This window comes from Phaethon aethereus (assembly GCF_964289735.1).
Source record: "Phaethon aethereus genome assembly, chromosome: 9".
In the NCBI taxonomy this organism is placed as follows: domain Eukaryota; kingdom Metazoa; phylum Chordata; class Aves; order Phaethontiformes; family Phaethontidae; genus Phaethon; species Phaethon aethereus.
Genome location: NC_138585.1, coordinates 18741801 through 18766760, shown reverse-complemented (window position 1 = coordinate 18766760; position 24960 = coordinate 18741801). Strand labels below are relative to the sequence as shown.

Below are 24960 nucleotides of genomic sequence, written 5' to 3'. Positions count from 1 at the left end.
TGATATTCTTCATCCTCTCTGCATTTCTATGCCCTTCCCACTCCTCCAGAAAAAGAAAAAAAAAAAAAAAGCCACCTGCTGTTTATGTCTAAGATGAGTGAAAAATGCAGAAGAGCTTGTCAGACTTTAAATACCTGTTTTTGCATGTGTCTAGTATTCATATTTGCCTTTAAAGTCCAATTGTGTAATGTTTTATTTCCATTTATAGTCTCTTATTTTCAGCTACGTGATGCCTATGTGCAATGCTTGGGACAGATGTGGCTAAGGGAAAATTTGTTACAATAGTCTGTAAGTCAGAATCAGTTGCATAGAGGAGGGCAGCAAAGTCCATTTCTGAATTTGAGAAAAATACAAGCTGTTGTAAAATATAGGATGTGATGTACTTGGTGAGGCTGGGAGGATTTGCATGAAACATCCTATGTTGTGTGTGCGGCTGATGCCTTCCCCTTGCGCTTCTGGATTCTTCTACCTTTGAATTAACATTTTTAGTTCTGTAATGAAGATGAATAGATATTACTATACAGGCTTTACACTCTAGTGTAGTGTCAGATACATCCTTATTGCACACTTTGAGATACAGGTTTTTAGTGGGGAAAGGGATTTTTAAGGTGATTAACGGGTGTCCTGCATTGATATTGCCTTGTTAATGCAGAACTGATTATAGAAGCTGATGGTGGTATTGTCGTACGGAGTGAGCTGTTACTGTAAGTATAGAGGAACCACTTCACAGAGTAAGCCGTGTCATTCTTTATCTAGTTAAAGCATGAAAATTTCTGTGGCAGTATGTGCATTGCTGTTCCTTTAAGGGAAAGATTTGTGTGAGCATGTGAAGCGTCTTCAGAGTGCCTGCTAACCTTTACTGCACAAGAATAAGCCTTCGCTTTGTACAACCCTGATGGGATCAGGTACCTGCACACATTTGTTGACTAACTTGGGCTTCCAAGTTTTGTTTTTCAGAAGCCTTTTGAGGCAAGCTAGTTAACTGTGCTTGCTTTCCAGCGTGGGTATTGAGAGAGATTTAACCTCAGGCTAGAGAGTCAGAAATTACATATAGGGAGTGTGGGCTGGATGGGGATTACCTGTTCATTGCTTTACCTCAAGGGAAGGTAAATGAGAAGAGCTTGTTTACACACCGAGCTATTGAAACTATCACTTCTTCCTTTTGGTGCAAGTGAGAATGTTCTAGGGAACGTGGAATTGTGTTTGGAGGACGGGTGGAATTTTAGATAGGCATGTTGCCTGAGGAATGTGCCTTAGTGTTTTGCTATTATGTTACAGTCCAGATAACTCTGAATTTATTTCCCTTATTCTTTCAGCTGTTTTTCAAGATCATAATGCAGCAGAAAAATGAAAAACCATAGAAGACATTTGATTTGGAAAAGTCAGTTGCTGGCCCAGTCTAGAAGATGGACCACTGGATTTGGGGAGCTTGGGAAATGCTGCTTCCAAAAGCAATTTTTCCTAGCTAAGAAGAAAAGACAGAGTGCTCAGCTAATTGTGAGCTTAAACTACAACAAACTGTACAGAAGACTGCAGTGCAGAAGGAAGGCACTTGAGCTGCAAAGCAGGTGGGCTCCTGATGTGCCTCTAAATGCAGAAACCGATCAAAAACCTGCTGTTGAACCATACAGCTTTCCCTACAAAACTACTGAGAGCAAAAAGATCCTGTCCCTATCGCAAAGCTGAAAGCCCATCCAGACAACTAGGAAGAAAACTCGACAATGAATCCTTTCAGAGTGACGATCCCTTGAATGAAGAATTTGAAACTGTTGCTATTCTTAATAGCATCTCTGGTAATATCCATTATGTCTTATGTGGTACGCTGGATGGTGCTGCCTTACCGGTAGAGAAAGGTGGTTTTGTATATAGCAGTGAGGAGAGCAATAATGGTGAGGGCAACACAGTCCTAGTAGTTTTAAACAACTGTAAAAGGAAATGCTGTTGCAAAGGGAGTGGAATGGAACTTGTGGCCCCTTGACAGCTATAAAGAGGTCCAAATTTAACCATCATACTGTAAAAAAGAGATCTTTATTTATGATGCATAAGAAACTTTCTATGGTTAGGTTTCGGTACAGAATTATAAAATCCCCGGAACTTCAAGCAAGAGGCAAAACCTGCAAATTGAGGAAAATCAAGCCAAGGTGGGTGGAGAAAGTTACGAGGGACCATCGAGAGACACTCCATCAGGATTTTGAAAGTGGATTGTGTAATTGGCTTTCCTACTGGAAATCTAAAAGTGACTGTCTTTGGAACCGGTACAGCTTATCAGATATGAACAATAATACACCCAAATCTTTAGGTGAGGAGAATGAAATATGTGCACCTGAGATCTGCTGTATGCAGGATGCGTTACCATGTGCTGAGCTGCGGTCTGAGGAGCCAGAATCCGGAGGGCAGGATGGCATTGCGGATGCTGTCCCACCAGAACTGCATGTTAGAGCTTCTCTGGAGGCAGAGACCTTGCGCCACGTGGAGACCAACAGGGCACTGGCCAAGGATCCTTGCTCTGACATTTTCGTCTCCGTGATGGGAAAAGAAATTGCTGTTTCAGGTCAAGATGATGCAGAATCTAATGAGGTTATGGGTGTAGATGGAATGATACTGTTGCAATCCTCCTTGCAGGATTCTGATGTCAATGATAATTTTGCAAATGGACCATTATCCATGGAGCTGGCACAAAATGAGGACAGCTCTAGCCAAATGGAAGTAGAGGGCTCCTTAAACCTGGACATTTTTAGTGCAAAGTTACTAGATCATCCTTACTGTAAAAATCCTCTTGAGGAGCCTTCACCAGAAAGCACAGGACTAAAATCAGGAACTCAGAAGGGAGGCAAAAGGAACACGCAGAAAGCTTCCCGGGTGGCTGATGAGCAGTTGGCAACATGGCTTTGTGGTATACCTTTTACCTGTCTTAGGGCTTCCAGGAGTTCCTGAAAACTGCTGGATGTATCATGGAGTTTACATGTCGTGTCAATTCCTTTACTAAAATGGTTTCTTATTGTGAATTGTAAAGGGTGCTTAGCATAACACTTAATGAAATGAGGCTGCAGAGAGGAGAGCTGCATGAAAGAAGGACAAATCAATGCGTGTCTGACAAGCTGTTTTGAGTGACAGTTGAATGGTGCCTCTGCTGCTTTTGTTTTAGAGAATTGGAATCTTTGTGGAAAATTATTGATACACATTTTCAGTATCTCTTATCATGTAGTTTCAGAAGATGATACGGGGCTAAAACTTCAAATTTTTTAAATGGTTTACAATTACTACTCTTAACTTGGGTTTTGACAATTCTTAGTGTTCTAGTACTTCCTTCCAGCCTTATCCTCTCTTCTATTGCTGTCTTAAACTGAAACTGAATGAATCTCAGGTTTTAATAGCGAAATATTGTTCATTGTCACTTAGTTTTCTCTACTATTGTTCATAAAATAGGCTCAATGAATTTTATTAGACAATATTTTTTAAAAAGGCAAGACTAGTCTTAGCAAAGGTTCAGCAAAAAGGCTTTGGGATTTTTTACTCAATGCTGAGCATGCAGTATTTGATAGTCTCTCTAAAGAGGAACATGGTAAAAATAGTAATCGGTGTCTTATCTATGTATAGCAGCATACTATATACGTAGTAAGGAGCAGTAGGCTAACACGTTGTGCCACCTAGTACCGTTAATATAATGTTCAAGTTCAGTGGTGTTCTGATAACTGAAGTCCTCCTTTGGAGAAATTGGCTTCATAGATTCCTATAAATCTGAAGCTGGCATCAACTAGTGTTAAAAGGATTATTTGAAGTTTGACATACTTTGATTTTTTTTTTTTTTTTAAAGTTATTCAGGCCTCCCATGAACAAAAACATGACTGCCTATCAGACCACAAAACTTCAACCTTTGCCACCCTGATACAGTCTTGGTTCTTGACTGTTACAGAAGGATTATGTCCCTTTTTCTGGTGGACAAACTTTAAAACTCCATTGCAGAAGTCGTCTGTTCACTGTGGTACCACAGTTTCTCTCAGTTTCTCACATAGCGCCTGGTCCTTGCTGGATCACATAGAGCCAGTCATAGAGAAACACATCCCACATCAACTTCTGGGTGTGGAAAGCCAAATCATCTTTTGAACTTCAATGTCTCCTTCTTCACGTTTTGCTTTAGAGAGTCAATTGCAAATTGAAGGACAAAAAAGCGGGCAGAAAAATCGGAGCATGTCAAGCTTCAGTTGACAATTTTAAGGGAATTCTTACCCAGCTTCTGAATGAAAGTAGGTGAGACCAGTTTCCGTTTTCTTCACAGTTGGGTGTTCCTCTCTGAGGATTGAAGCCAAGTCTACACTACAAACACACTAATACTGACAATATGCCACTTCTGAGTTTTCTCAGCTGAAAAGCTGTAAAAAAAGAATTTTCATTTTTGTATAGCAGTGTACCGAAGTTCCTGTCTGTTTAGGAGTGTTATTAATAATTAACTGCACCTTAAAAAATACTGCTAACCTGGCAAGAGTTGCTAGGGTAGATGCATGAAGGAGATGTAAGTGTTGCAGATGCTCTCAGGTTTTGAATTTCTCTGCAGCAGCTCGACTCAGATGTTAATGGGCTGCAATACCTAGCACATTCTGATGTGCTGTTGAGAGCTCCATAGTAAATCCTGTTCGTGATGGGTGTCTGATCTTCCACCAGATCTGAACTTTGTATTTTCCTCCTTGAGTTATGCAGTTACACCAGCCCAGCCAAATGAGGTCAGAGTCTAGCTAAAGGTCTCTTGGAGGTCTGCTACTGTTAGTTGTAACTACAAGAACAATCCTTCCTGTGTGTGTATGAGCAAAAAGCTTTTTAAAAAAGTGTGTATTAAAAGAGAATAAGGTACACTTACATCCCCGTACATCTTCTATGTAGACTTCTAGCTAGAGTGAGAAATAGCCTCCCTGTCACAGCCTACTAAGATGTAAGGGACAAAAGTTGCTAGGCAAGTGTGTGGCAGAGTTGCGAGGAAAGATATCTTCCTGTGAAGAATTCTTCCTTGTTGTCTGATCTCGCTCTTCAGTCCTCCCTTCCTTCTGTCGCACATCCAGGTGTACTTCTTGCTATATCTTCGTTGCTTTTCTTGTCTCTCTGTGTTTTGTTCTTGGTATCTCTCCTTTCTTTTTTTCATTCTTTTCATATTGCTGCTCTTCTGGCACTTTTTTCCATCAGATGTTTCTCTCTTCTTGCTTCTTCCCATCCTGATCTTTGAAAGCTTCCAGGAAATACTGTTAAAGCCTTAGTAAGCAGAGAGCTAAACATACACTGCACTGTCCAGTGGTAGCATCTGCTATCACACCCAGGCCTGTGAAGAGTCCTGGAGTTTGGGTTAGTGCAATTTCCCTGGACTTTCATCTCAGATACAGCTTTCTGTGCACAGAAGACGTGTTTTCTGGTGCATTTGAAAACTCATTTTCAGAAAGCTGGACAACTTGGTCTTTTTTCTCTGATTCAATAGCAAGTGTTGAAACCGTGTTTTCCATTCTCTTTTATTCTCAAAGTGGTTTTAGATGCTTGGGTGGGATTTATGTCTCCACTGTTCCAGTCTTGTGTCTGAGGAAAAAAAAAAAAAATTATTTCCTAGGTTTTTTAATTCCTCCGGCATTCATCTCTTCATTATTTCCTAGTTAACATCTTTTGTTTCTGGCGTTACGGTTGCCCAGGCAATGGCAGCCTGACGTGGCTGGCTGTGGCACCTTAAATGCCATCCCTAGGGTACGAGGATCAATGAGTTAAACTTGCTGAGAGTCTGTCTGGTGTCTCTTCCGTTTGCTATGGTGGCAGCAGAGGAGCTGAACAGGCTGCAAACACTCTGCCAGCCAGGGCTGCTTACGTTTGAAGAGAGTAATTCTGCATGCCGCAAGGACAAGATCCTGGGTTTTCGGTGAAAACTGTTGCAGAAACTGATGGCTTTTCGTGTTGCAGTAAAATTATTTAAGATGCTAATTGAAATAAGCAGTGGGATGGATTCTCCTTGTAGCACTGGTATAATTAGTTTGATGTGGATATATGTGTGTATGGGGAGAATGGGTTCTGATCTTTCCCTGTGAGGCTGTGTGTTCAGAGTCCTGCTTTTTTTTTTTTGTCCTCCTTCCCCCGCTTTTATTTAATGTTGCCAATTTGAATTTAGTTTTCTTAAATATATACTTGCCATGTGTGGTGCTGTGTGTTGGTTGGGTGCAGAATGATTGCTGCTTGTACTAGGAAGAAATGACTGCTCTGTTGGACTAGTGAACTTGGAGGGTTTTTTACATGTTTGCGCTTTCATTTTTCTGGTATATTTAAAGGATTCCTAGATGAAGTTATGAAGAAATATGGCAGTTTAGTTCCACTCTGTGAAAAAGATGTCATGGGAAGACTAAAAGAAGTCTTTAATGAAGATTTCTCCCATAGGTGTGTAGCAGTATCAAATTCTAGACTTTGTAAAGGACAAGTCGCTTGCATTGCTACTGCACGCTCCATGTCTAACACCTAACAGAACAGAAGTCCATTTCATGTGACCTTGACTTATTTTTTTTTTTCTACCTTTTCAATCCTGTTTTAGAAAACCTTTTATCACCAGGGAAATCATGAAGTATCGTGAAAAACATCCAAAAACCTCCACTTGCAATTTCCGTGTCTTCTATAATAAGCACATGCTAGATATGGATGATTTAGCTACACTGGAAGGCCAGAACTGGCTGAATGACCAGGTCAGAGATGCTTGGTGTTTATGTGCTTCCTTACCCCTTTTTAGCCCATTTGTATTAGGATATCCCTTGTTCACCTTGTGCTACATTGTAGGTGGACTGTCCTTACTTTACACCTGAGAAGTAAAAGAAGTGGTGAGCAGCTTTTACAACAGCAGGTGCAGTAATAGTGGTTACAAGTCTGGAAGACAGGAGGTGTCACAACTAAACTGTTTTCTTTTGAAGAAATGATGTTGCACTATTTTGAGAAAATAGTGGCTACCCATATAGGTTTTATCATCTGCCCCATCCCCAGGCTTGAGCAGATTACAAGAACAGTAGAGTGAAACAGCAGACTATGGCCCACAGCCAAAACGCCAAGAAGGCTGCAGTGCCCAGGGCACGCACCAGTAGACTTAAATTGAATTAAACTGCGTTTCGGATTGAGGCAGACTTCAAGCAGCCAGTTACCGTCTCTCTTCGGGCCGACCACTATTAGTTCCAGAGTGCTTGTCCTTCAGACTACAGGAAAATGTTACTGTAATTGCTCACCTCCTTATTGCTGTTTTAAGTGTGAAGGGTCCTGTGTTTTATGGGAACTTGTGAACTTGAGTTTTACAAACTTATTCTGTACATATTCAAATATTTACTAACTTTTACAGATAATTAACATGTATGGTGAACTCATAATGGATGCAGTCCCTGAAAAGGTGAGGGTTTTTGTTATTATGCAAATGTATGTAATGAGAGATTGAGAGGGAAGGGTCAAACATTGAATATTTCAGATACAGAATCAAGATTTAGCTCAGTGATGTTCTGAGTGGTTCCATTATAATTTGTTGCTATCTGCTGCTCAAATTTTCTTCCTTTCTTGTGCTAAAATCCAGTTTTCAGTGCTGTTGCTCTTGTTTCAGGACTGTACTGGATTAGCTCTGCAGGTGGTTTCTGTGGTAGCCTGACGTTACTGATGTACCTGTAGAAGACAGGTGCCCTGTTTTCTCTCCTTTCCCCCACTGGAGGTTTCTGTCTCCAGCTTATCTGATTCTAAAGTGCTTTATCCATGTCCTTGCTCACCAATCTGGTGTTTCAGCTGAAATTTCTGATGAAGATGGATTTCTGATGAGATGACAAACCATGAATGGTAGCATCTGAACCATGCACATGTGCTGCTTGCACTCACCCACCCGCCCACCTCGCAGCTGTGGGGGCCGTAACAGCTCCAACTGCGTCAGATGCCTTCCTGGTAAATGGGAATTGATGCAGAGCTGCTTGGTCCCTCGGTGGTATTGACTCTGCAGGACACTCTCTGGTTTGTGCATCCTCAACAGAATGCTTACAGCTTCCCAACTGCAGTGTCTAACTGTTGGTGGCAGTTGAAAAAAAGAAAGGTGGGGGGGGAAATCAGGAAAACAACCCACCACTTCTGTGACTACATTTGCAGCAGTGGCAATTATAAAAAGCCATCTGTTTACTAATAGAGCTGAACAATTTTCAGGTGGGACCACAAAGGAAGAACCAAACAAAGCCATTTTTAGATGAGCTCTGCAGAACGTAACTCTTAAAATCTTCAAGCCCAGAAGAAAGAGCATTGCTGCTTTGATTGGTGGTGATGGTGATTCTTCATTAGTATGCTCTGTACCTCCTGAGCGTGTGCGAGGGTTGTGGTGTTGGAGGTTGTATCTGTTTGCTTGTGTCTGCTTTTTCTTCGTAGTGCATAATTGAAATCCTCATGGGAGATTTTGTGCTGGTACCTTAGAATGTGGTTTTGAAGTCTGCTGGCATAGCTAATGGGTGTTAGACTGTGTTTTCAGATGCTGAATTTTCTAACTTTTTTTTCAAGTAACTCAAGCCTTCTACCACCTCTACACTAGCAGAATTATTAAAAACAGATGTTGCAGATTTCCATTTGTATTAATCTGTTCCTGTAATTGCAAGAAGCTAAGCACAGGGAATAATAGTGTTAAACTGGTGCTAAATAATTTTTTTTTTAACATTAAACATTATGTTTCTTGCCGTAAATATAGGGGTTTAGTTACAAAATGGATGTGGTATAGCTTAAAAATGCTTTTAAATAGCAGAATATTGTTTTTGTCTGGAGCTGGTCATAGTAGTTGAATACAAATGACTATGTTTTTGGATTAAATTTTCATAACTGTTTTGGTAATTTTTTTTTTTTGGGGGGGGGGGGAGTCTCAGCTTCCTGTAACTAAAAACAGAAGTTACTCCCTTCTCCAAGCCTGCACACTCCCCGCCAGTCCGGTGTTCTCTTCCTTAATCCCTGTAAAGAACAACAAAAACTGTAACTCCTTATCCTGGTGTTTTTCTCCAAAGTCAATCTCCAACAAAAAATTGAACATGGTATGCCTGGAGATACGAAAGTGTAAATATAAATGCTGCAGTGGCTCTCATCATATATTATAGGGAAATAAGGCTTGCTTTATTTGCTTGCTGAAGAACAGCAATAGTTCAGGCTTTGCAAAGCCTGTTTGTCCCTACTGGGGTTCTGTTTCTAAAACTGCATTAAATATTGCCTCATTACAAGTTGTTTTGTGTAAATTATCCTGGGGGAAGGGGAATGATTGTGCATGAAGATTTCTGTGCTCATTCCTCCTCTCTCTCTTTTTTTAGGTTCATTTCTTTAACAGCTTTTTTCATAGACAGCTCGTAACCAAAGGATATAACGGGGTAAAACGATGGACTAAAAAGGTACCCTTTAACTCTGTGTCGTCAATGCTTTGGTTCTTTTGGGCTGGGTTGAATCACTAACTTGAAACTGGGTTACAATGTCTTACCTGCAGAGGATGGGTTTGCAAAGGAGCTGTACAGAGTGGGGAGATGTTAATAAAAATAGTAGGGTAGCACTATTCGAGGTAGCATGGTTATGTTGTGAAAATGTGCTTTGAATGGCTTCATCATTGGTGGTAGGTTATCTCTTTGTGTATGTTCATGCAAGCTGTTAATTTAGCTGCAAGAAATGGCTCTTACTGCTCCTGACAGTGCCAGGTACACTAATCTACAGGAGAGCAGACTTAATTCTGCTGCTTCTTTTTATCTCAAACTGGGATTGTTTGATATAATAAAATTGTTATTCCTGAGTAACACATACAGGTACTAGACAGCAGAAATTGGAGACCAATAGTTAATAAGCCAAACTGTTGTTCGCATGACAAGAACAGAATTCGCCTTACTTTCCAGAACCCATGACAGATCATGGGTTGTGATATTTTCTGAGGTAGCTAATACAAAGAGCAGTGCTCTCTCTGTGAACATTTGTCCTTTCTAATATGGGAGATGAGACAAGACTAATCAAGGACCATGTTTGAACGTATGATCTTTCTGCAGGAGCACTTAAATAGGACACATCTGTGAAATGCTAGAGATGAACTCATTATCCAAATATAAAATCTATTCATATAATTTATTAAAAGCTCTTGAATATTGGTGCTTAATATTCCCAGATTTATTTTTAACGTTCTTTTTACCCAGCAACCCAAGTTTTGCAAAAACCCCAAAAGCGCAGGTAGATTCTGAAAGCAGAACCTGTTGCTGCTGGGGAGGGACCAGATGAGATCAGGACAGTTGTTTAGACATTTATACTTCCATTCCTGAATAATCTCTAAAGCAAAGATGAGAACTAATCAGTTTCCGTTGGAAAGATTCAGTAGACTGCTTTGTCCTGCAATATGCAATTAAGGGGAACTTGTTTCTGCTTTTTAAACACACCAGGGTATTGTACCAGCTTTTATAAATGTGCCTTCCTGGAATAAAGGAGGCCAGAGCCTAGAAGGACATGCTCCCCTGCGTCCAGCTGCAGTGTTTTCAGAGCTCCCGTTTGTGTCCGTCCCTTCTGGCCACTGATCAGATTGGCAGTCCTGCTCTCGTCTACTGCCGTGTCAGCTAGCTGGCTCTGCACTGCCTCGGTGAAGCGAATGTAGGTTGTCACCGTTCTTTGTGTACATCAGGTCTTCACTAAAGACCCTGCCAGCTTTTGGCTGCCTCTCTCCACTCTTCCGCTGCAGGTATGCATGCCTGCAGCAATCCCACAACTGGGGTCACATGGGGACCCTGGAGTTTAGCATGGCTCTGCTGTTGCTGGACATCACAGAAGGTGTAGTTCATTTATGTCATTCCAGTTTTCCTTTGTGGGTTCAGCTTGCTGCTGGCTGACATCTCCTTGCCTTGAATGACGGATTGTAGTGTAGCGAGTGTGCTGCAGTCTGGTCAGGCAGCAGTTCCTGCAGGTGGGAGCAGGGATCGTCAACGCTTGTGACAATCAAAGTGCTGTTGTGAGCGAAGCTCGGCGGATAGCTGCTGTGAATGCTCAGACCTTGTTGTGCCTTCAGCTTCCCACTGTTACTCAAAAAATACACTTTTCTTTCCTACAAACGACCTGCCTTTACCAGTAGTGCAGCAATTACATACTGTTCAAATTGCACAGTGCTTAAAAAATAAAAAAGCAGCATAGAAATCTTCCCACAGGATGAGTTCATTTAGTTCAGTTTTCTATTTTTGCTTATTTGCTGGACTGTACCGCCAAAAACCCAGCAATTAGACAACCATTTCAAGAGTAGCTGGGAGAAGGAGAATCGTGGAAGGCCCTGACTTGACTGTCTTCCAAAAGCATAAGGGCTCATCTGCCACACAGACACCGGGGGTGTTGTATCTGATCTGCTTGTTCTGTACTTTAAGACCTTCTCCCTTGTTTGCTTGCCTGTGACCACAGTACATCTGTTACAAAGTTAAGTTCAAGAAAGGATGAATCTGCTCTGCCTTCACCCCCTCCCTTCCTCTGCTCCCCAAAGCATCGTGCACCTTCTCTGCCTTCCTCTGACAAGTCGCAGAGCCTGTGCTACGGCTGAGGGAGTCAAACTGCACCAGCTTGGTGGTTTTGTGGGGTGTTTGTAATCACAGCTGCTTCATCTGTCACCTCTCCATGATGTAGCTCTGATAGAAATCAGTGGTGTTCATACTGCAGGAGTGTCATTACTGAAGATACGTAACTAACCCAAATTGAGGCTCAACTGTACTACCACCATTACTTAAGAAATCCCACATCGATGCAGATGTTAAAGTGTAACGTGAGCAGGTTTTTGCCACAGATACAGTGTTGACTAACTCTGGTACTGTACAATGCTCCTTAGCCACTTTCTGGGCTGTAACTGTATTTTTGTGTCCACTAATAAGTTCTGTATGAGGTAGACATGAGGAATGTGGTGGAAGAGGGGAGGGTGTTTTTCATTTCACTTAGGGGGTGGAGAGGAGGCTTAGATATGATTAATCTCTTGCTTTGCAGTGTTGTGCCTGTGGAATTCTCTCTAACGTATGTTGTTCTTCTTGCCAGGTGGACTTGTTCAAAAAGACTCTCTTGTTAATTCCTATTCACCTGGAAGTCCACTGGTCCCTCATTACTGTGAACATCCCCAATCGAATTATTTCATTTTATGATTCCCAAGGCATTCATTTTAAGTTTTGTGTAGAGGTAAGAGTGACGGATGTGTCTGCAAAGTTTGAACTGTTTTCTTAAACAAACCACCTCTCCTTTTTTCTCTTCAGCCTTAAACTTTAAATGCAGCATGTCTGTTGTTGTCCTGCCGTGTATGAAATGAGAACCAGCTTGTCCTGCTGAGGAGTCTGAAGCACAGACCTCGAGGGTCACACCAGAGCTAGGACTTGAGGTCCAATTGCCTAATGAGCCCGACCATGTAGTTGGCACACCTTTTGTGGCTCTGTCTTGTCGCTCCCACAGAAAGCAGGGGCTCAAAGCCAAGTGCTATAGGGAAGCAGACTAGCCAGAAGGAAAGTAAAGGCAGTTCTTTAAACTGCTGAGGGACTTGTGTTTAGGAAATGATAAACTGTGGTCCTTTTGGGGGGATGTTGCCTGGGTGAGAGAACAGGACTGAAGATGCTGTAGTGCTGCCCAGTGGGGTTTACCCATTACTGTACTATTAACAGTGTTTTTTCCTTTTTCAAGGGAAAAACTGTTTCAAAAAACAGCCTTTTTCTTCTCTCTGCATTGATACGGGGTATGTACCTCTGATTATAACCCAGCAACCTTTTGAAGCTGCAACCTGAACACTGGATTTAAGTTATCAGTCTTCCTGGTAAAAAGCAGCCAGAAAATTTTTGCTGGGACTAGCAAATTGTAATGACCCTTTTACAAAAGCTAATTTTGTCAACGTAATTGCTTGCTTGATGCAGCAGCCCTCTACTTTTAACTGTGTGTAGTTGTTGGCTTACGGAAGAGTAGTAATTATTGTACCCAGGAGAGTTCCCAGCGAGGACTTCTGAATGAGGATACTAGTTTCCTGCTGGCATTTGCTGAGGATGAAGCTAATGTTTGTTCTGGGAGCCAGAGACCTCATGCTCTCCAGCTTCTGAACTTACAGCATAAACCAGGGGTCCCTCTTGGCAGCCCTATGGTCTGTCCTGCAGTGTGGCCTCTCCTCATCCCACCTTGGGCAAGGCATTTGCACTTAAATGTCTCACAAACATAAGACACTTTTATTCCTGCCCTTTGGAGGGAAAGGAGGGGCAATATCCAAAACTCCACTGTGATCTACCCACTAAGGTGAATGTTGGTGTGCTGGAGTGTGATTAAATTGTCCTATAAACCACCAGCCTCTTTACAGAGAAGTCGAAGGATTTGCTTAACCCAAGACCATAGGCTCATTTATCTTGCTTCCTTCTCTTTGCTTGTGTCAGACTATTTTTTCCTCTATGTCACTAAAACTCTCCCTGGAGCTTTGTTGATTAGCTGCAGAACTCAGTGTTTTGTATTGAGATTCAGGCAGGAAAATGCTATCATATTGAATGTAAGGGTCTTGGTGTCAGCCAAGTAAGCCAGGAGAGAACACATGCCAGACTGCGCTGTGTGTCTCTCCATGTCTGAGAGCACTCTTGACTCTGTGCCTGAGTGCCACAGCTAGTCTAGTATTAAGTGTACTGGTGTATGGTGGGGCTGAGGGGTGTTAAAGCTCCCCTTGATAGACCAAATGAGCCTTCATGGTAGAAGGCACAATACCCAACAGCATTCATCTCTTTACCTCTAGATCTGAGCTCAGCTCCTAATGCTTGCCTGAAATTTGTCCTTATTGTCAAAAGGATACCAGCAAAGATGTCAGTGTCTCTCTCCTGTTCTTTAGCTGGTGAATAATATTGTTGCTTTCTTTTTTTCCTTTCCTTTTTAAAGAACATTCGAAAGTATTTGCTGACTGAAGCAAAAGAGAAGAATCGCCCTGAATTTCTTCAGGGTTGGCAGACTGCTGTGACAAAGGTAAATGGCAGCACTTTGAGCCCTGGAACCTTACTTTCTGCAAGATTTTAGGAGGCTGCTTCTAAACCCATATATTTGTACCAGGAGTAAATTGTTTTATGCTGACCATGTGGAGGGTGCTAGGAGTGACACAGGTGGTTGCATGTGGGAATTAGGGCTCTGTTGCTCATTCAGCTTCTACTAGGTCTTTAATACTTTCTGCAAGTGACTTGGTGATCTGAGCCTAATCTCTGGCCAATTAAATATCCGTGCAGCAAAACCTGTAGCTGGTGCCCATGTTGGCACAAGGTCAAGGACTGAATGACCTGGAGACTCGGCTTCCTCACTTCTCATGAAAGTACTGTTGTGAACTATGCCAAATGGATGAGATTTGGTGGGCGGGGGGAAACAGGCTAATGCTGCTACTGCCTGTATTTTATATTTGCCATGGAGAGGGTGAGCTTTGGTCTCCAGGGCTGTTTGTGGCACATTACATTTGATCACAAGTCTGGCAACAATAGAAGGGAGTAACTTGTGTGTAAGTGCAAATGAGGGGATGTGTGAATTGTGTAGCCATCCCATAATGGCTCCAAAGATGTAAAACAGGTCATCATACACCAGATACACTCTCAACAGCTCTGTCCTTGCACAGGATTATTTTTAGGTGCTGACACAATGATGAAATTATTCCTCTCTGCACTCATGCGCATGCTGTGCAATCAGGGTTTGTCCTCCTTCATTCTTTGAGGTGGAATATCTGGGAGTTGAAAAATAATTACTTTTTCTATTCAAGTGCCAGAGACATAGCAGCACTAGTGAGTGGGACTTTCTAGCTTTGCATGTCAAAATTGAGCATGTTTGAAGAAATAATGAAGGTTGAAAGTTACCATTTGAGACTGCTTTGCTCAGTCCTGTCACCTGACGATGCACTACTCTTCATGTTCTTTGAGACCCTTTCGTGTGACTGGGAGAGGAAAGCCCCTGCCGATAGCATGGATGCTGAGAGTAATCTTCCTCTAGGCCTGTGTGACTTTGCTGGTGTAGTTTGGTCCTGTGTAAAGCAGATAATGCTGTACAAACATTTATTTAAACTATTGAGAAGCTGTTCTGTGTAGGTCACTAAAAGAAAATAAACTTGAAGGAAAGATTTGTATTTTGCTTTCTGTCCTACACAATATATTTTTCTAAATGTTAGGTGTTACTCTAACAAGGTGTTGAGTGTCACCTTGCAAAAGTTGGGATTATAATAAGTAATTACAACTGCAGAACAGCTAGCTCTGAGAACAAGGCACCTGATCGTTTTGCTGAATCTCCTTTTGGACTTTAGGCAGGACTTAAAGACTAAAATGGTAAGTAAAGATCGAACATGTCTCTTCTTGTTTCTTTCCCTTTAGTGCATTCCACAACAGAAAAATGACAGTGACTGTGGGGTTTTTGTGCTCCAGGTAAGAGTACTGCTTTTTAAAAATCAGTGGCCTGTATTGTTCATATAGTAAATGTCCTTTTTTTCAATCAAGCCTTTTCCTTTTCCTCAGTACTGCAAGTGCCTCGCCTTAGACCAGCCTTTTCAGTTCTCCCAGGAAGATATGCCCCGAGTGAGAAAAAGGATTTACAAGGAGCTGTGTGAATGCCAGCTAATAGACTAATAAAATGCAGCCAACCTAATTTCTCTGGCATTTCTGACAAGTTGCAGCTGGTGTTTGTGTACTTGAATTTCTGAAAACTTCCGTGAATTTTGAGCGATTCTCAGCTGAGTGGTGTGGCCACTGTTGTTACCTCAATTTTTTGACAAGCTCTTTAACTGGCAGAACATAACAGAGCTGCCATAAAATATTCCTTATGTCAGTCTGGTTCTCTTATGTTCTTTCCTGTATTTAATATTTATTATCTCAGCATGCATATAGGCAAAGCATGCAACTAAAATCATAAAACCGTAGATTTGGTGCACCTTTGAGATGTAGGTAGAAATGACAAATACAGGTGATTTTTGTCTGGAAACATAAAGATGCATGATATGTTTTCTGATGCAATAATGCTTTGAATGTATCCAAAAAAAAAAAAATCAATGCCATAAAAAGAACAGCTAGAACCTATTTGATAGTTCCATTGTCCCTGTTGTCGCTGTATAGTACTGAATTACCACTTTTTAGGGTGGCTAAACTCATCTACAGATTTAATTTGTGGAGGCCCCTTTTTTCCAATAGTTCAAGTTGCTGATAAAGTTTGTTCTGTTAACATCTATCCAGCTGTCATTATCAGCCTGTCCCTATACATAAAAAGCAGCCTTTGCACAAATAAAGCTTCAGCACTTGTCTGTATAATAAAGAGTACAAAGGCGTTCAGTCAGTCCGATTGATGGTATGTTCCTACATGCTGCAGAAGTCTGCATGATGTGTGTATTAAGAAGAATTATAAAGCTGGCCCTGAAGAGTCACAGCTTAGATACGAAGATAAACTCCTTGGCTGTAACTGTTTAAATCTCAGATGGCTTTGAGTCATTTTTCCGTTCCACAATATGCAGTGAAATGTACCATTTCGGCATCTCTCCCTTCAGGTCTGTCTTGAAATGAATCCCCCTCAAGCTTGTTGTCTTTAACCTCCCATTGGCTTTTGCTTTTGTTCAAATATAAATTAATTCATTTCTGCTGCATCTACTGTTTGATTGTCTCAAACATCCCTAGTTTTGCTTGTGTTCAGTAGCACCAGTGGGTCTGGTTGGGAATAATAGCACTTGTGGTGGGTGCTGTACAAACACAACAAATTATATCGTTCTGCTCCAGAGGGGCGGGAGGCTGAGAGTCCAGCACTAAACTTTGCCATGTTGTCACACTGGACAGGGATAAGCGAGAGCAGTGGATCTTGAGACTTGTTTTTCTGCCTTCATCTGTAAACTATGATGTGCTTCTTGCCGAAGAGAGCTAGTTTTTTTTGAAGAGACTGTTGTATGGGACTGCTACACCAGCAAATGTCTTTGCTGTGTGTTTTTGCCAGATAAAGGAGTGAGCCCAGAAGAAAACTTTTTTTATGCTAAACATCATCTGTTGCACAGCTTCACTTTGTGGCTGTCCATAGCCCTAACATCTGATGGAGGAAAACCACTTTGAGTTCCCTGCCTTGCAAATTAATTCAGGCTTGAGCTAAACCAGGTGCAAATCCCTCCTAGATTACAGGAGGGAGCAGGGAGAAGTGCGGGAGTGCCCAGCGCGGGCAGGCTGGGAGGGGGAAGCGTGTGCATGCTGTGTTGTGCTAGAGGAGGTCCTGCAGTATCCTTGTGTGTTCCCACTTCCCCTTGTTGGCAGCTGGCAAGGATTGGCTTAATTAAGCAAGATAAGGAAGGCCTAAAGCACTTGGTTAGATAATTTAAACAAGGAACTTACTGAATCAGAAAGAACCTTAAGACCCAGGCTGGCTAAACATACATTTGCCCATCGCATGGTGCAGGGCACCCCACAGCACATGGTTTCTTCGTGTTTCCCTGAAGTGTTACTGATCCAAACAGCAGCACCTTCTTGGAGCGAGTGACTGTGAGCCCTGGAGGGTGACTTCCGTGAAAATTGAAACTTGGGATGTAGTTTCTTATGTGCTACGGTAGTGCTGCCATACTTCTCTCTGCACTGCCATCACATGAATGGTACAAATACTTAATGCTGCCGTGCAGTGGGACCAGCTGAACTGATCCAGCTTAAAACTAACCCAGCCAAAAGGCTGCTCTTAACCCAGAGGACAGAGGAGTTCTTACCTCAATGTAACTTGTCACTGAATGTGTATACCAGCACGAGTGAAGAGGGAGAATTGGGTGGCCAGGAGGAGACATGAAAGCAGTGCCAGCTTTGGATGTGTGCAAGGGAAGCTATATCCTCAAGCACGACTCCCTGCAGAAAAGGAGTGAAATACAGAAAGGGAACCGCATAAGCAAGCTGCCTTTATTTTCAGAACTTAAGCTAGTTGGTAAGGAGGCTTGAAAAGCGTGCTGTGACAGCATACCAGCCTGGGAGACTCAGTGCCTCCAAGACCCTTATTTTTTGTGGAAGTTGCCTCGTCGATGGCTATTTTGCATTGCATGGGAATGTGTTGGAGCACTGGACCAGAGGTAGTCCTTTCTGAAACTCGGTGCCTACTACTGGTTGGTAGGAATCCATCTTCCTCTATATGAGAGGTTGGGAGGAGTCTTTAATCGTGATCCCTTTATCGGTGGCACCAGTAAAGGGATGGTATTTCTGTGAACTTTGTGTTTAACGGAACATGGATGCTTTGAACCAAGTGCATATGTGTACCAGATCATTTGAGGGGAGGGGGGCTTGCATTTGAATCTGCTGCCTTGTGAATTGGGGAACAGGGTGGGGAAAGATGCATGTTGGAAAGTACTTCTTATGTGCTTTCTTGTCATCTAGAGGTTTGCTGACAAGTGTTCCAGTTGGTTATGGGGCAGTACAGAGGAGTTGCTCTTGACTCTCCAGCTGTGAACACACCAGTGAGAGGCCTCTGGAAAAAAAAGGAGGGGAAATTGAAAACAGAGCTAATGTAAGCAAAGTATGTTGGTGCAGGGTTGAAATTAATCACAGGCAGTCAGAATCTCAGACTCTGTAATGGTCTATCCTGTGAAACTAGACTAATTAACTCCTCCTTGAGAATGTCTTTGATGCCTTAAAGGAGATGGACTCCATAATCTGTAGTCATTTTACCAGTTCTTAAAACATTCAGAACTATGTAGAGTGTTCTTATTATGAGAGGCACATTTATGTGGATGTAGTTATGGCTGTTAGCAATTCCATTAATGTGATCTTCAGAATTTCATAAATCACTCTGACCTGGTTTGGCTGATGCTTAAATTTCACGACTTGTTCCAAAGAGATTGTCTCGGTGTGCTAATTTATACAAATAGTCCCAGAACTGGTGACAATGTGCGCAACAAGTTTAAGCTACCCGAGTTGTAATAAACCTTAAACACAATTGGAAATAAATTATTAGTTTCCATTTTGTTTGCTTTAATCTATAGTTTAAAATGACTGTGCAGCTGATATAAATCAAAAAATGCAAAATGTGGCCTTGGTTCTGCGAGGTAAGTAGAGAAGTGCCTGTTGCTGAGCTGTTAGATACCTGCAGAGCGGAGGCTGGACCTTTGTGCTATCTGATGTGCTGTTGCTCCGTTCCTACCTGGCCCTCTTGAGTGTGAAGGTGATCTTTTGAATGTTTCACTTACGCTGATTACTGAGCCAGACGGGCTTGCAAAGAGTTGCTGGCTTGTGTTGAATCTCTGGCATAATGCTTAACCTGTCTTCACTTTCTCAGAGTTTTGATTGGCGTTATCTACTGTAGCATTTATTTGAGTCGATGTGAAAATTTAAACCTTGGGAAGTGGCATAGATTTAACTCCACTGAGCAACAACTGTGTGTTGTGGGTGTGTTCTTGCATCAAATGAAGACCATGTTCCTGTGAAGTAATAAAATTGAGTTTTACCATAAACCCTGTTTTCTTTCAGCAGTTTGGTTTCATTTTAATTTTAAAAGCAACTGGTGTGACGGTTGAGGGAACGTTTGTAGCAGCTTGTTTGGGGATGTGTGTTGTTAGGAGAAGCCTCTCCAGTTGATTAGTTCAATAACTCTGAACTGTACGCTAACGATGCTCTCTGTTCCGTAGCACCGCACTGATAGCACTTACTGTGGTCTGAGCTCTGACAACATACAATATTTGAGATGTCACATATTGCATAAATAAAGGTGGAAATCTTGCGTTAGACACTTTCTACTAAGGTGGCATTTAAAAAACACAGATCTGTCAACAGAACAGGTCGGACTTACGTTGTTTTTCTAGATCAAACTAAATTAATGCCCTTCTTGTATTGCTTGTTGATTTAACTATATAACTATAGAGTTAAATCTCATCTTTGCTGAATTTTACGAAGCCATACAGCTTGTGAATTTGTGATAATGGGAAGAATGAAGGCTTAGCAAATGTCTCTTTAAGCTATTAATCATGAGACTGGCAACATCATTGTCTTTATTACATTCATAATTTTAAAATCCTATCATGGAGGAGGAAACATGGATGCTTGTTAAATATATTCTTTCAGTGGAAAGCGCTAAGAAATCAGGTTGTTAAAGTACAGAATCATGAGAGACACTAGAGCCTTGCCAGGAAAAATAATTACTATTTATATGTAATAGGCATTGGGAGGGAAAGAGATGAGTCTGGTTTGCTTGTGCCTGAACTTAATGGATTTTTATGAGTAACCAACTAAAAGGATTTGAGGATTGAATTTTGTTTTCAGAGCATGTAATATTACAAACTATAGAGCTAAAAACTGTTGCAAACTGAGTGAAATATCTTGAGAAATCGACTGGTTTGTTGTCCCTCAACACAAGTAAGCAGACCATGTGTGAAGCAGCTCCTGCTCCTGCCTGAAATTCTGATGAGTTCTTGTTCTTACTTTCTGTGTTTGATTTGAGCTTTGCTGGTAACTCATCTTCCCTAACGCAGCACTTTCTTGAGGTTGCAGACCTCACCTAATGCTTAGGTTACCTGGGGCTCTTTACGGGCAACTTCGGGAAGTGGCTGAGAGGAGAAGGGATCAAAAATCCGTTGGCTTATCTGTTTGCACTGCCTTGTGATAAATGTGTCATGGTAGGAAGGGCAGGGGAGAAACTGAGCTTTAAATAAGATGTATTTAATTGGATAATGTGGGTCAGGTCATGTTTATGGTACATGAGGTTGATATAGACAAGGAGGCATCTTGTTTATGAAACACTTTGGGATGAGTGGGAGAGCAGCGCGGGGAGGAGATGCCTTCTGCAGGGACGAGTGCTCTGCTGTGCGCAGAGGGAGGCTGCGGCTCTCCTCGAGCCCCTGCGTTTTAGATCAACTTAATGCAGGCAGCAACTGCAGCAAAGGAAGAAACTCCCTCCGGAGCACTCGGCTGAACATCACGTTTGTTTAGGACAGTCGTGACTTGACAATTTATCCTCGGCATCTCTGACGGCTCCAGCCTATTGAAAAGCAGCCAAGCGTGCTTCTGCTCCACTGCAAACGCCGGGGCTGCCCGAAGGCTCGTGCAGATTAAGTCGATTCCAGCTCGCCTTTCAGTTCCTGGCTTCTTCGGGGTTTCAGGGTTGGGTTTTTTGTTTTGTTTTTAAAGAAGTCTGAGGTACAGAGAAGTTTTAAAGTGTACCTTCAATAAGTGTATTTCCTTCTTACTTGGGAGATTTGTCTTTGGACATCTGCTTTCAGCTTAGCATGCTGAAATGCTGTTCCTCACACAGTTAGTACTGTGTAAGGCAATCTTTAAATGCAGGGATGGGCAGAGAATGGGCAGAGAAGAGACTTCAGGGCTTAGTTTTTGGCAGAGTTTTGGGTTTTGTCCTCTGGTGGATCACGGTTCAGATGAATGTTTTTTTCCTTTAGAACGTAAATGTAGTTAAACGATGCTGAAAAACTTTAGGCTAATGAAACGCAATGCCTTAAGTTTATGGCCATTTAGGATTTTTGTAGACACTTGATTGTGCCCAGACAGCATGCCCAGTCTCTAGAAGGGAGTGGGATGTAGTTTGAGAGGATCAGCGTTATTTAGAAAGCGGGAAGCGCACAGATTCTGTTCCCAAAATCGCTATTTGGTCATTTTACTAGAACATACATTAGAAACTGAGCCTTTAGATCCTGGTGAAGTTCTTGTCAGGGCTGTAGCCTGTGGCCTTATGTGTGGCTGTGGGGGTACCCTGGGTGCAGCCCAAGTGAGATGGTTCTTCCTGGGCTACTTTTTGGCCACCAGATGTCACGCAAGGACCATCAGAACAGCGCATGCTGCTGCATGCTCCAGCTCCCTGCTCATGGATTGACCAAGCCATGATGTCTTCTGGTTGTGTGTCACCTGCCACGTTGGTCGTTGTCTTCTCACACATTTCTCAGCAAAGTCTGCACCGCACTTGCAAAAAGAATGTGTATGTTAAACCAAACACCCCCCACCCGCCATCAAATCCACTGGAAATCCCTCTGTATCAAACATGTAAGCGTTTGGCTCCGGCACAATTACTCCGGAGTCCCATCAATTTTACAAATTGGCCGAAACATTTTTTGGTAGAGAAGTCGTGCATACCAGAAGTCTTGAGTCTGATCAAACTGCTGCCCTACTATAGATCATGATTGTTATTTTTATAACTCCGTATTACCATGGCAAATGATGGTGGTGGGGGGCAGAAACCACATCAGTAGCAACTTCTGTCTGATTTGTGGTCATATGCTTATAACTTGACATGGTTTTGCAAATAACTAAACAAAACCAGGAATTCGTTTAGGGGAAAAAAAAAACAAAACTCAAAAAAACCTGCTGCATCAAATATCTTGTGTGGAGCGTCTGACTTCCTCACAGTTTGGATCTTTTAATGGAAAATGGTTCAGAGAAGGAATGGGAACTGGTTGCCCTCTCTTAGGCAGTTAGGGCTGTGCTGTGGCTGTCAGCCACTGCTAAATGCTGTGACAGCCTCTAGGCCATGAATTTTTTGGAATTTTTATTTAATTGCTGGTGTCTGCTCAGGCTTTATCCTAAATTTAGTGACATTCGGTGCTGCTTTTTCTCTGTAATACCTTTATAAATTCCCATATAATCTGATCTCTAATTTTAAAGAGATCAGATCATCTGTCATTTTTGAGCTGTATATTTTCCAGCTTTAGAAGGTCTTGTTGAAGGAAAATTTAAATTCAAGGCCTGCTGAAAATGCGTTTTTCTTTCAATTATTCATCGGTTAAAAAGTCTTTGAACTGGTGTTTGTGTAGCTGGTGAGACTAGGGGCAGATGGTGGAGTACCTGGTTAGTCCTCGCACCAGTGCCATATAGGTGCACTGCTCAGCTCGGCTGCCGATCCCCTCGGCAGCAGTGGGAGCTCGCTGCATCAACACCCCACCCTGGGACCAACCTTCGGAGGTGTCCCCTGTCTGTCACATGCCATCCTGTTCACTAGGTGGCATTGCTTCCTAGTCTAAACGCTTCTAAATACTTCATTAATTATGCTAATCCACTTGGTGGACAGAAAGTGAACTGCACTGCGATAGCTTTGCCCTTGTATCCTTTTTATTCCGACTGCTTTGCTGATGGGATTTCTTGGGTTGACAGACCTGCAGCATCCTTGTCCCAGTTGTTAAGGTTCTGGGTCTAGGGAAGGCTTTGGCTTGGAAAACTTCAAAGAACCCGTTGGGAAAATACAGAACATACTGACCTTGCTGTTGATAGCCACCCCCGTGTCCCAAACACATCAAAGTCATTGCCCTCCTCGAGTTATTGACCTGGTTTACCATCTTTACTAGAAAAAAAAAAAAAGTATGTTTCTATCTTTAAAAACATACTTGCTAGCTGGGGTGGGGTTGGTGAAGTCTGACTAGTCCTAGTGTGGGAGGTAAGTGTGTTGACATGGGGATCCTTTCCAACGTCTGACCAACCGCAGAGGCAGTAGGAGAGCAAGGTGTTCTGGACAGTAGTGAGCTACTGCCAATCACTTGGGTGTTCTGATGGAAATTTGTTCATTTGTTCCCAGGTAGCCCTGTTATTTTACCACCTTCTGCCCTTCCCTCCCTTCCTGCCTACCTTCCTCCTCCTCCTCTTAGCATTTCTTCCCTGCCTCACTCATTCCCTCCCTCCCTCCTTTCTCCTCCGCTTAGCATAAGTGACCAGATGAGGCAATTAAGGGCTGAAGCATGGTGGCTTTAAGATGCTTGCCTGTTGCCAATGGGAGTTAAATGGAGCCTTTAAAACGAGGAGAGGAGTTTTGGCTCCATAGGCCCATTTTAGTACCAGGAATACTTGATTTGCCCGTGGGGACACATCAAGAAGGAAGATGTGAGGTCGCTGTAGGGAGTAGTTCTCACCTCTGTAGGTGCGAGGCCCCAGGTTTGTGAAGTCGCAGGAACCTGCCAGGCTGAGAACCGCCGAACGCTGGCGGCGACGGATGCGAAGGGTGGCTGAGAGCAGGGTGCTGCCCTCCGAGAAGGCGGTAGTGCCACTTCCCAGCCGTTACGTAAGTACCTTCCAGCCCTCAATTTCAAGGGTGCTTCTCAGCTTGCGGTGTTGATGCTCTCTTCCCTTTGCAAACCGTGGAGGTGTAACATCCGAGGTAAGACCTCCTGATGCAGCTGGGTTCCGAGCTGGGCAGGACACTTGCGTCTCACCTGGTGCTGGAGCCACACTGGGCTCAAGCATATCCTCGCTTTGCTCTGATGAAAAGACAAGACAAAGCAGTTTTTGGACATGACTTTTCATGAACGAGCAAGATAAAAATAAATGTAAATTGAAGATCCTGTTTCTCATGTGTATTTTATTAAAAATGAGAGAGTTGTTCATTCTTGCTGTGTAGTATAATTGCTAAAACATGATTTGTAACCAAATATAGCTGCTTGCATTAAATATGGCACTACTTCTTACTGGGGAGGATGATATGGTAAAGGAATGCTCATTTAAACAATTACATAGTTCAATTTTTGTATTCAAAACCTTAGCTTTTTCACTCTTAAAAAAGTGAATGTAACCTTTAGATGTTTTTTAACTTGAATTTTGTTGAGCTGCACTTGGATGAAGAATGGTATGCAATTAAAATAAACAATGTACTTTGAAAACTGGTTAAATACAGAAATGAAGCTTGTCAAACCATGTTTTGCATTTCTAAGTGATTGAGCAAAAGGTAATGAACTTGACAGATTCTGGTCACACCAGGACAATGATGCTTTTCGTTGGGTGTCCAGGGCCTCTGTAACCAAGGAGAGGATTTCCTATAGTCACTTATGAGAGACCAAGGGCTTACATTTACTGGTTTAGTACCTACAGCTTTTTGAAATGGTTTGTGTGGCTTTTTTTCCTCTGAAATTCTAGAATTTGTAGCTCTTATCCTTCCGTAGTGGACTCAGATTTGCTGGGTGAGCAAGGACAGGAAGACTCCCTGGTTTCCCAGTTCCTTCTGAGCTGGGCTGGGTGAAGATCACCTTGCCCTATGCGTGGTAGCTGGACTGGAAACTGGTGGCATTAGGAGATGAGCTTTCTGTGTGACAAAATGTGCAGATAGTTA

General features: G+C 42.4%; 1 protein-coding gene across 1 annotated transcript; it reads left to right on the top strand.

Moving 5' to 3' along the window:
- Positions 1–1935: 1935 nt before the first annotated feature.
- On the top strand, positions 1936–16232 carry SENP5 (SUMO specific peptidase 5; the record flags this gene model as incomplete). The annotated part of the gene is made up of 9 exons (XM_082003719.1): positions 1936–2893; positions 6288–6393; positions 6545–6692; positions 7331–7378; positions 9297–9374; positions 12010–12147; positions 13858–13941; positions 15315–15365; positions 15456–16232. 9 exons carry the CDS (start codon positions 1936–1938, stop codon positions 15564–15566), a joined length of 1722 nt encoding a protein of 573 aa, XP_081859845.1. The 3' UTR covers positions 15567–16232.
- Positions 16233–24960: the final 8728 nt, after the last annotated feature.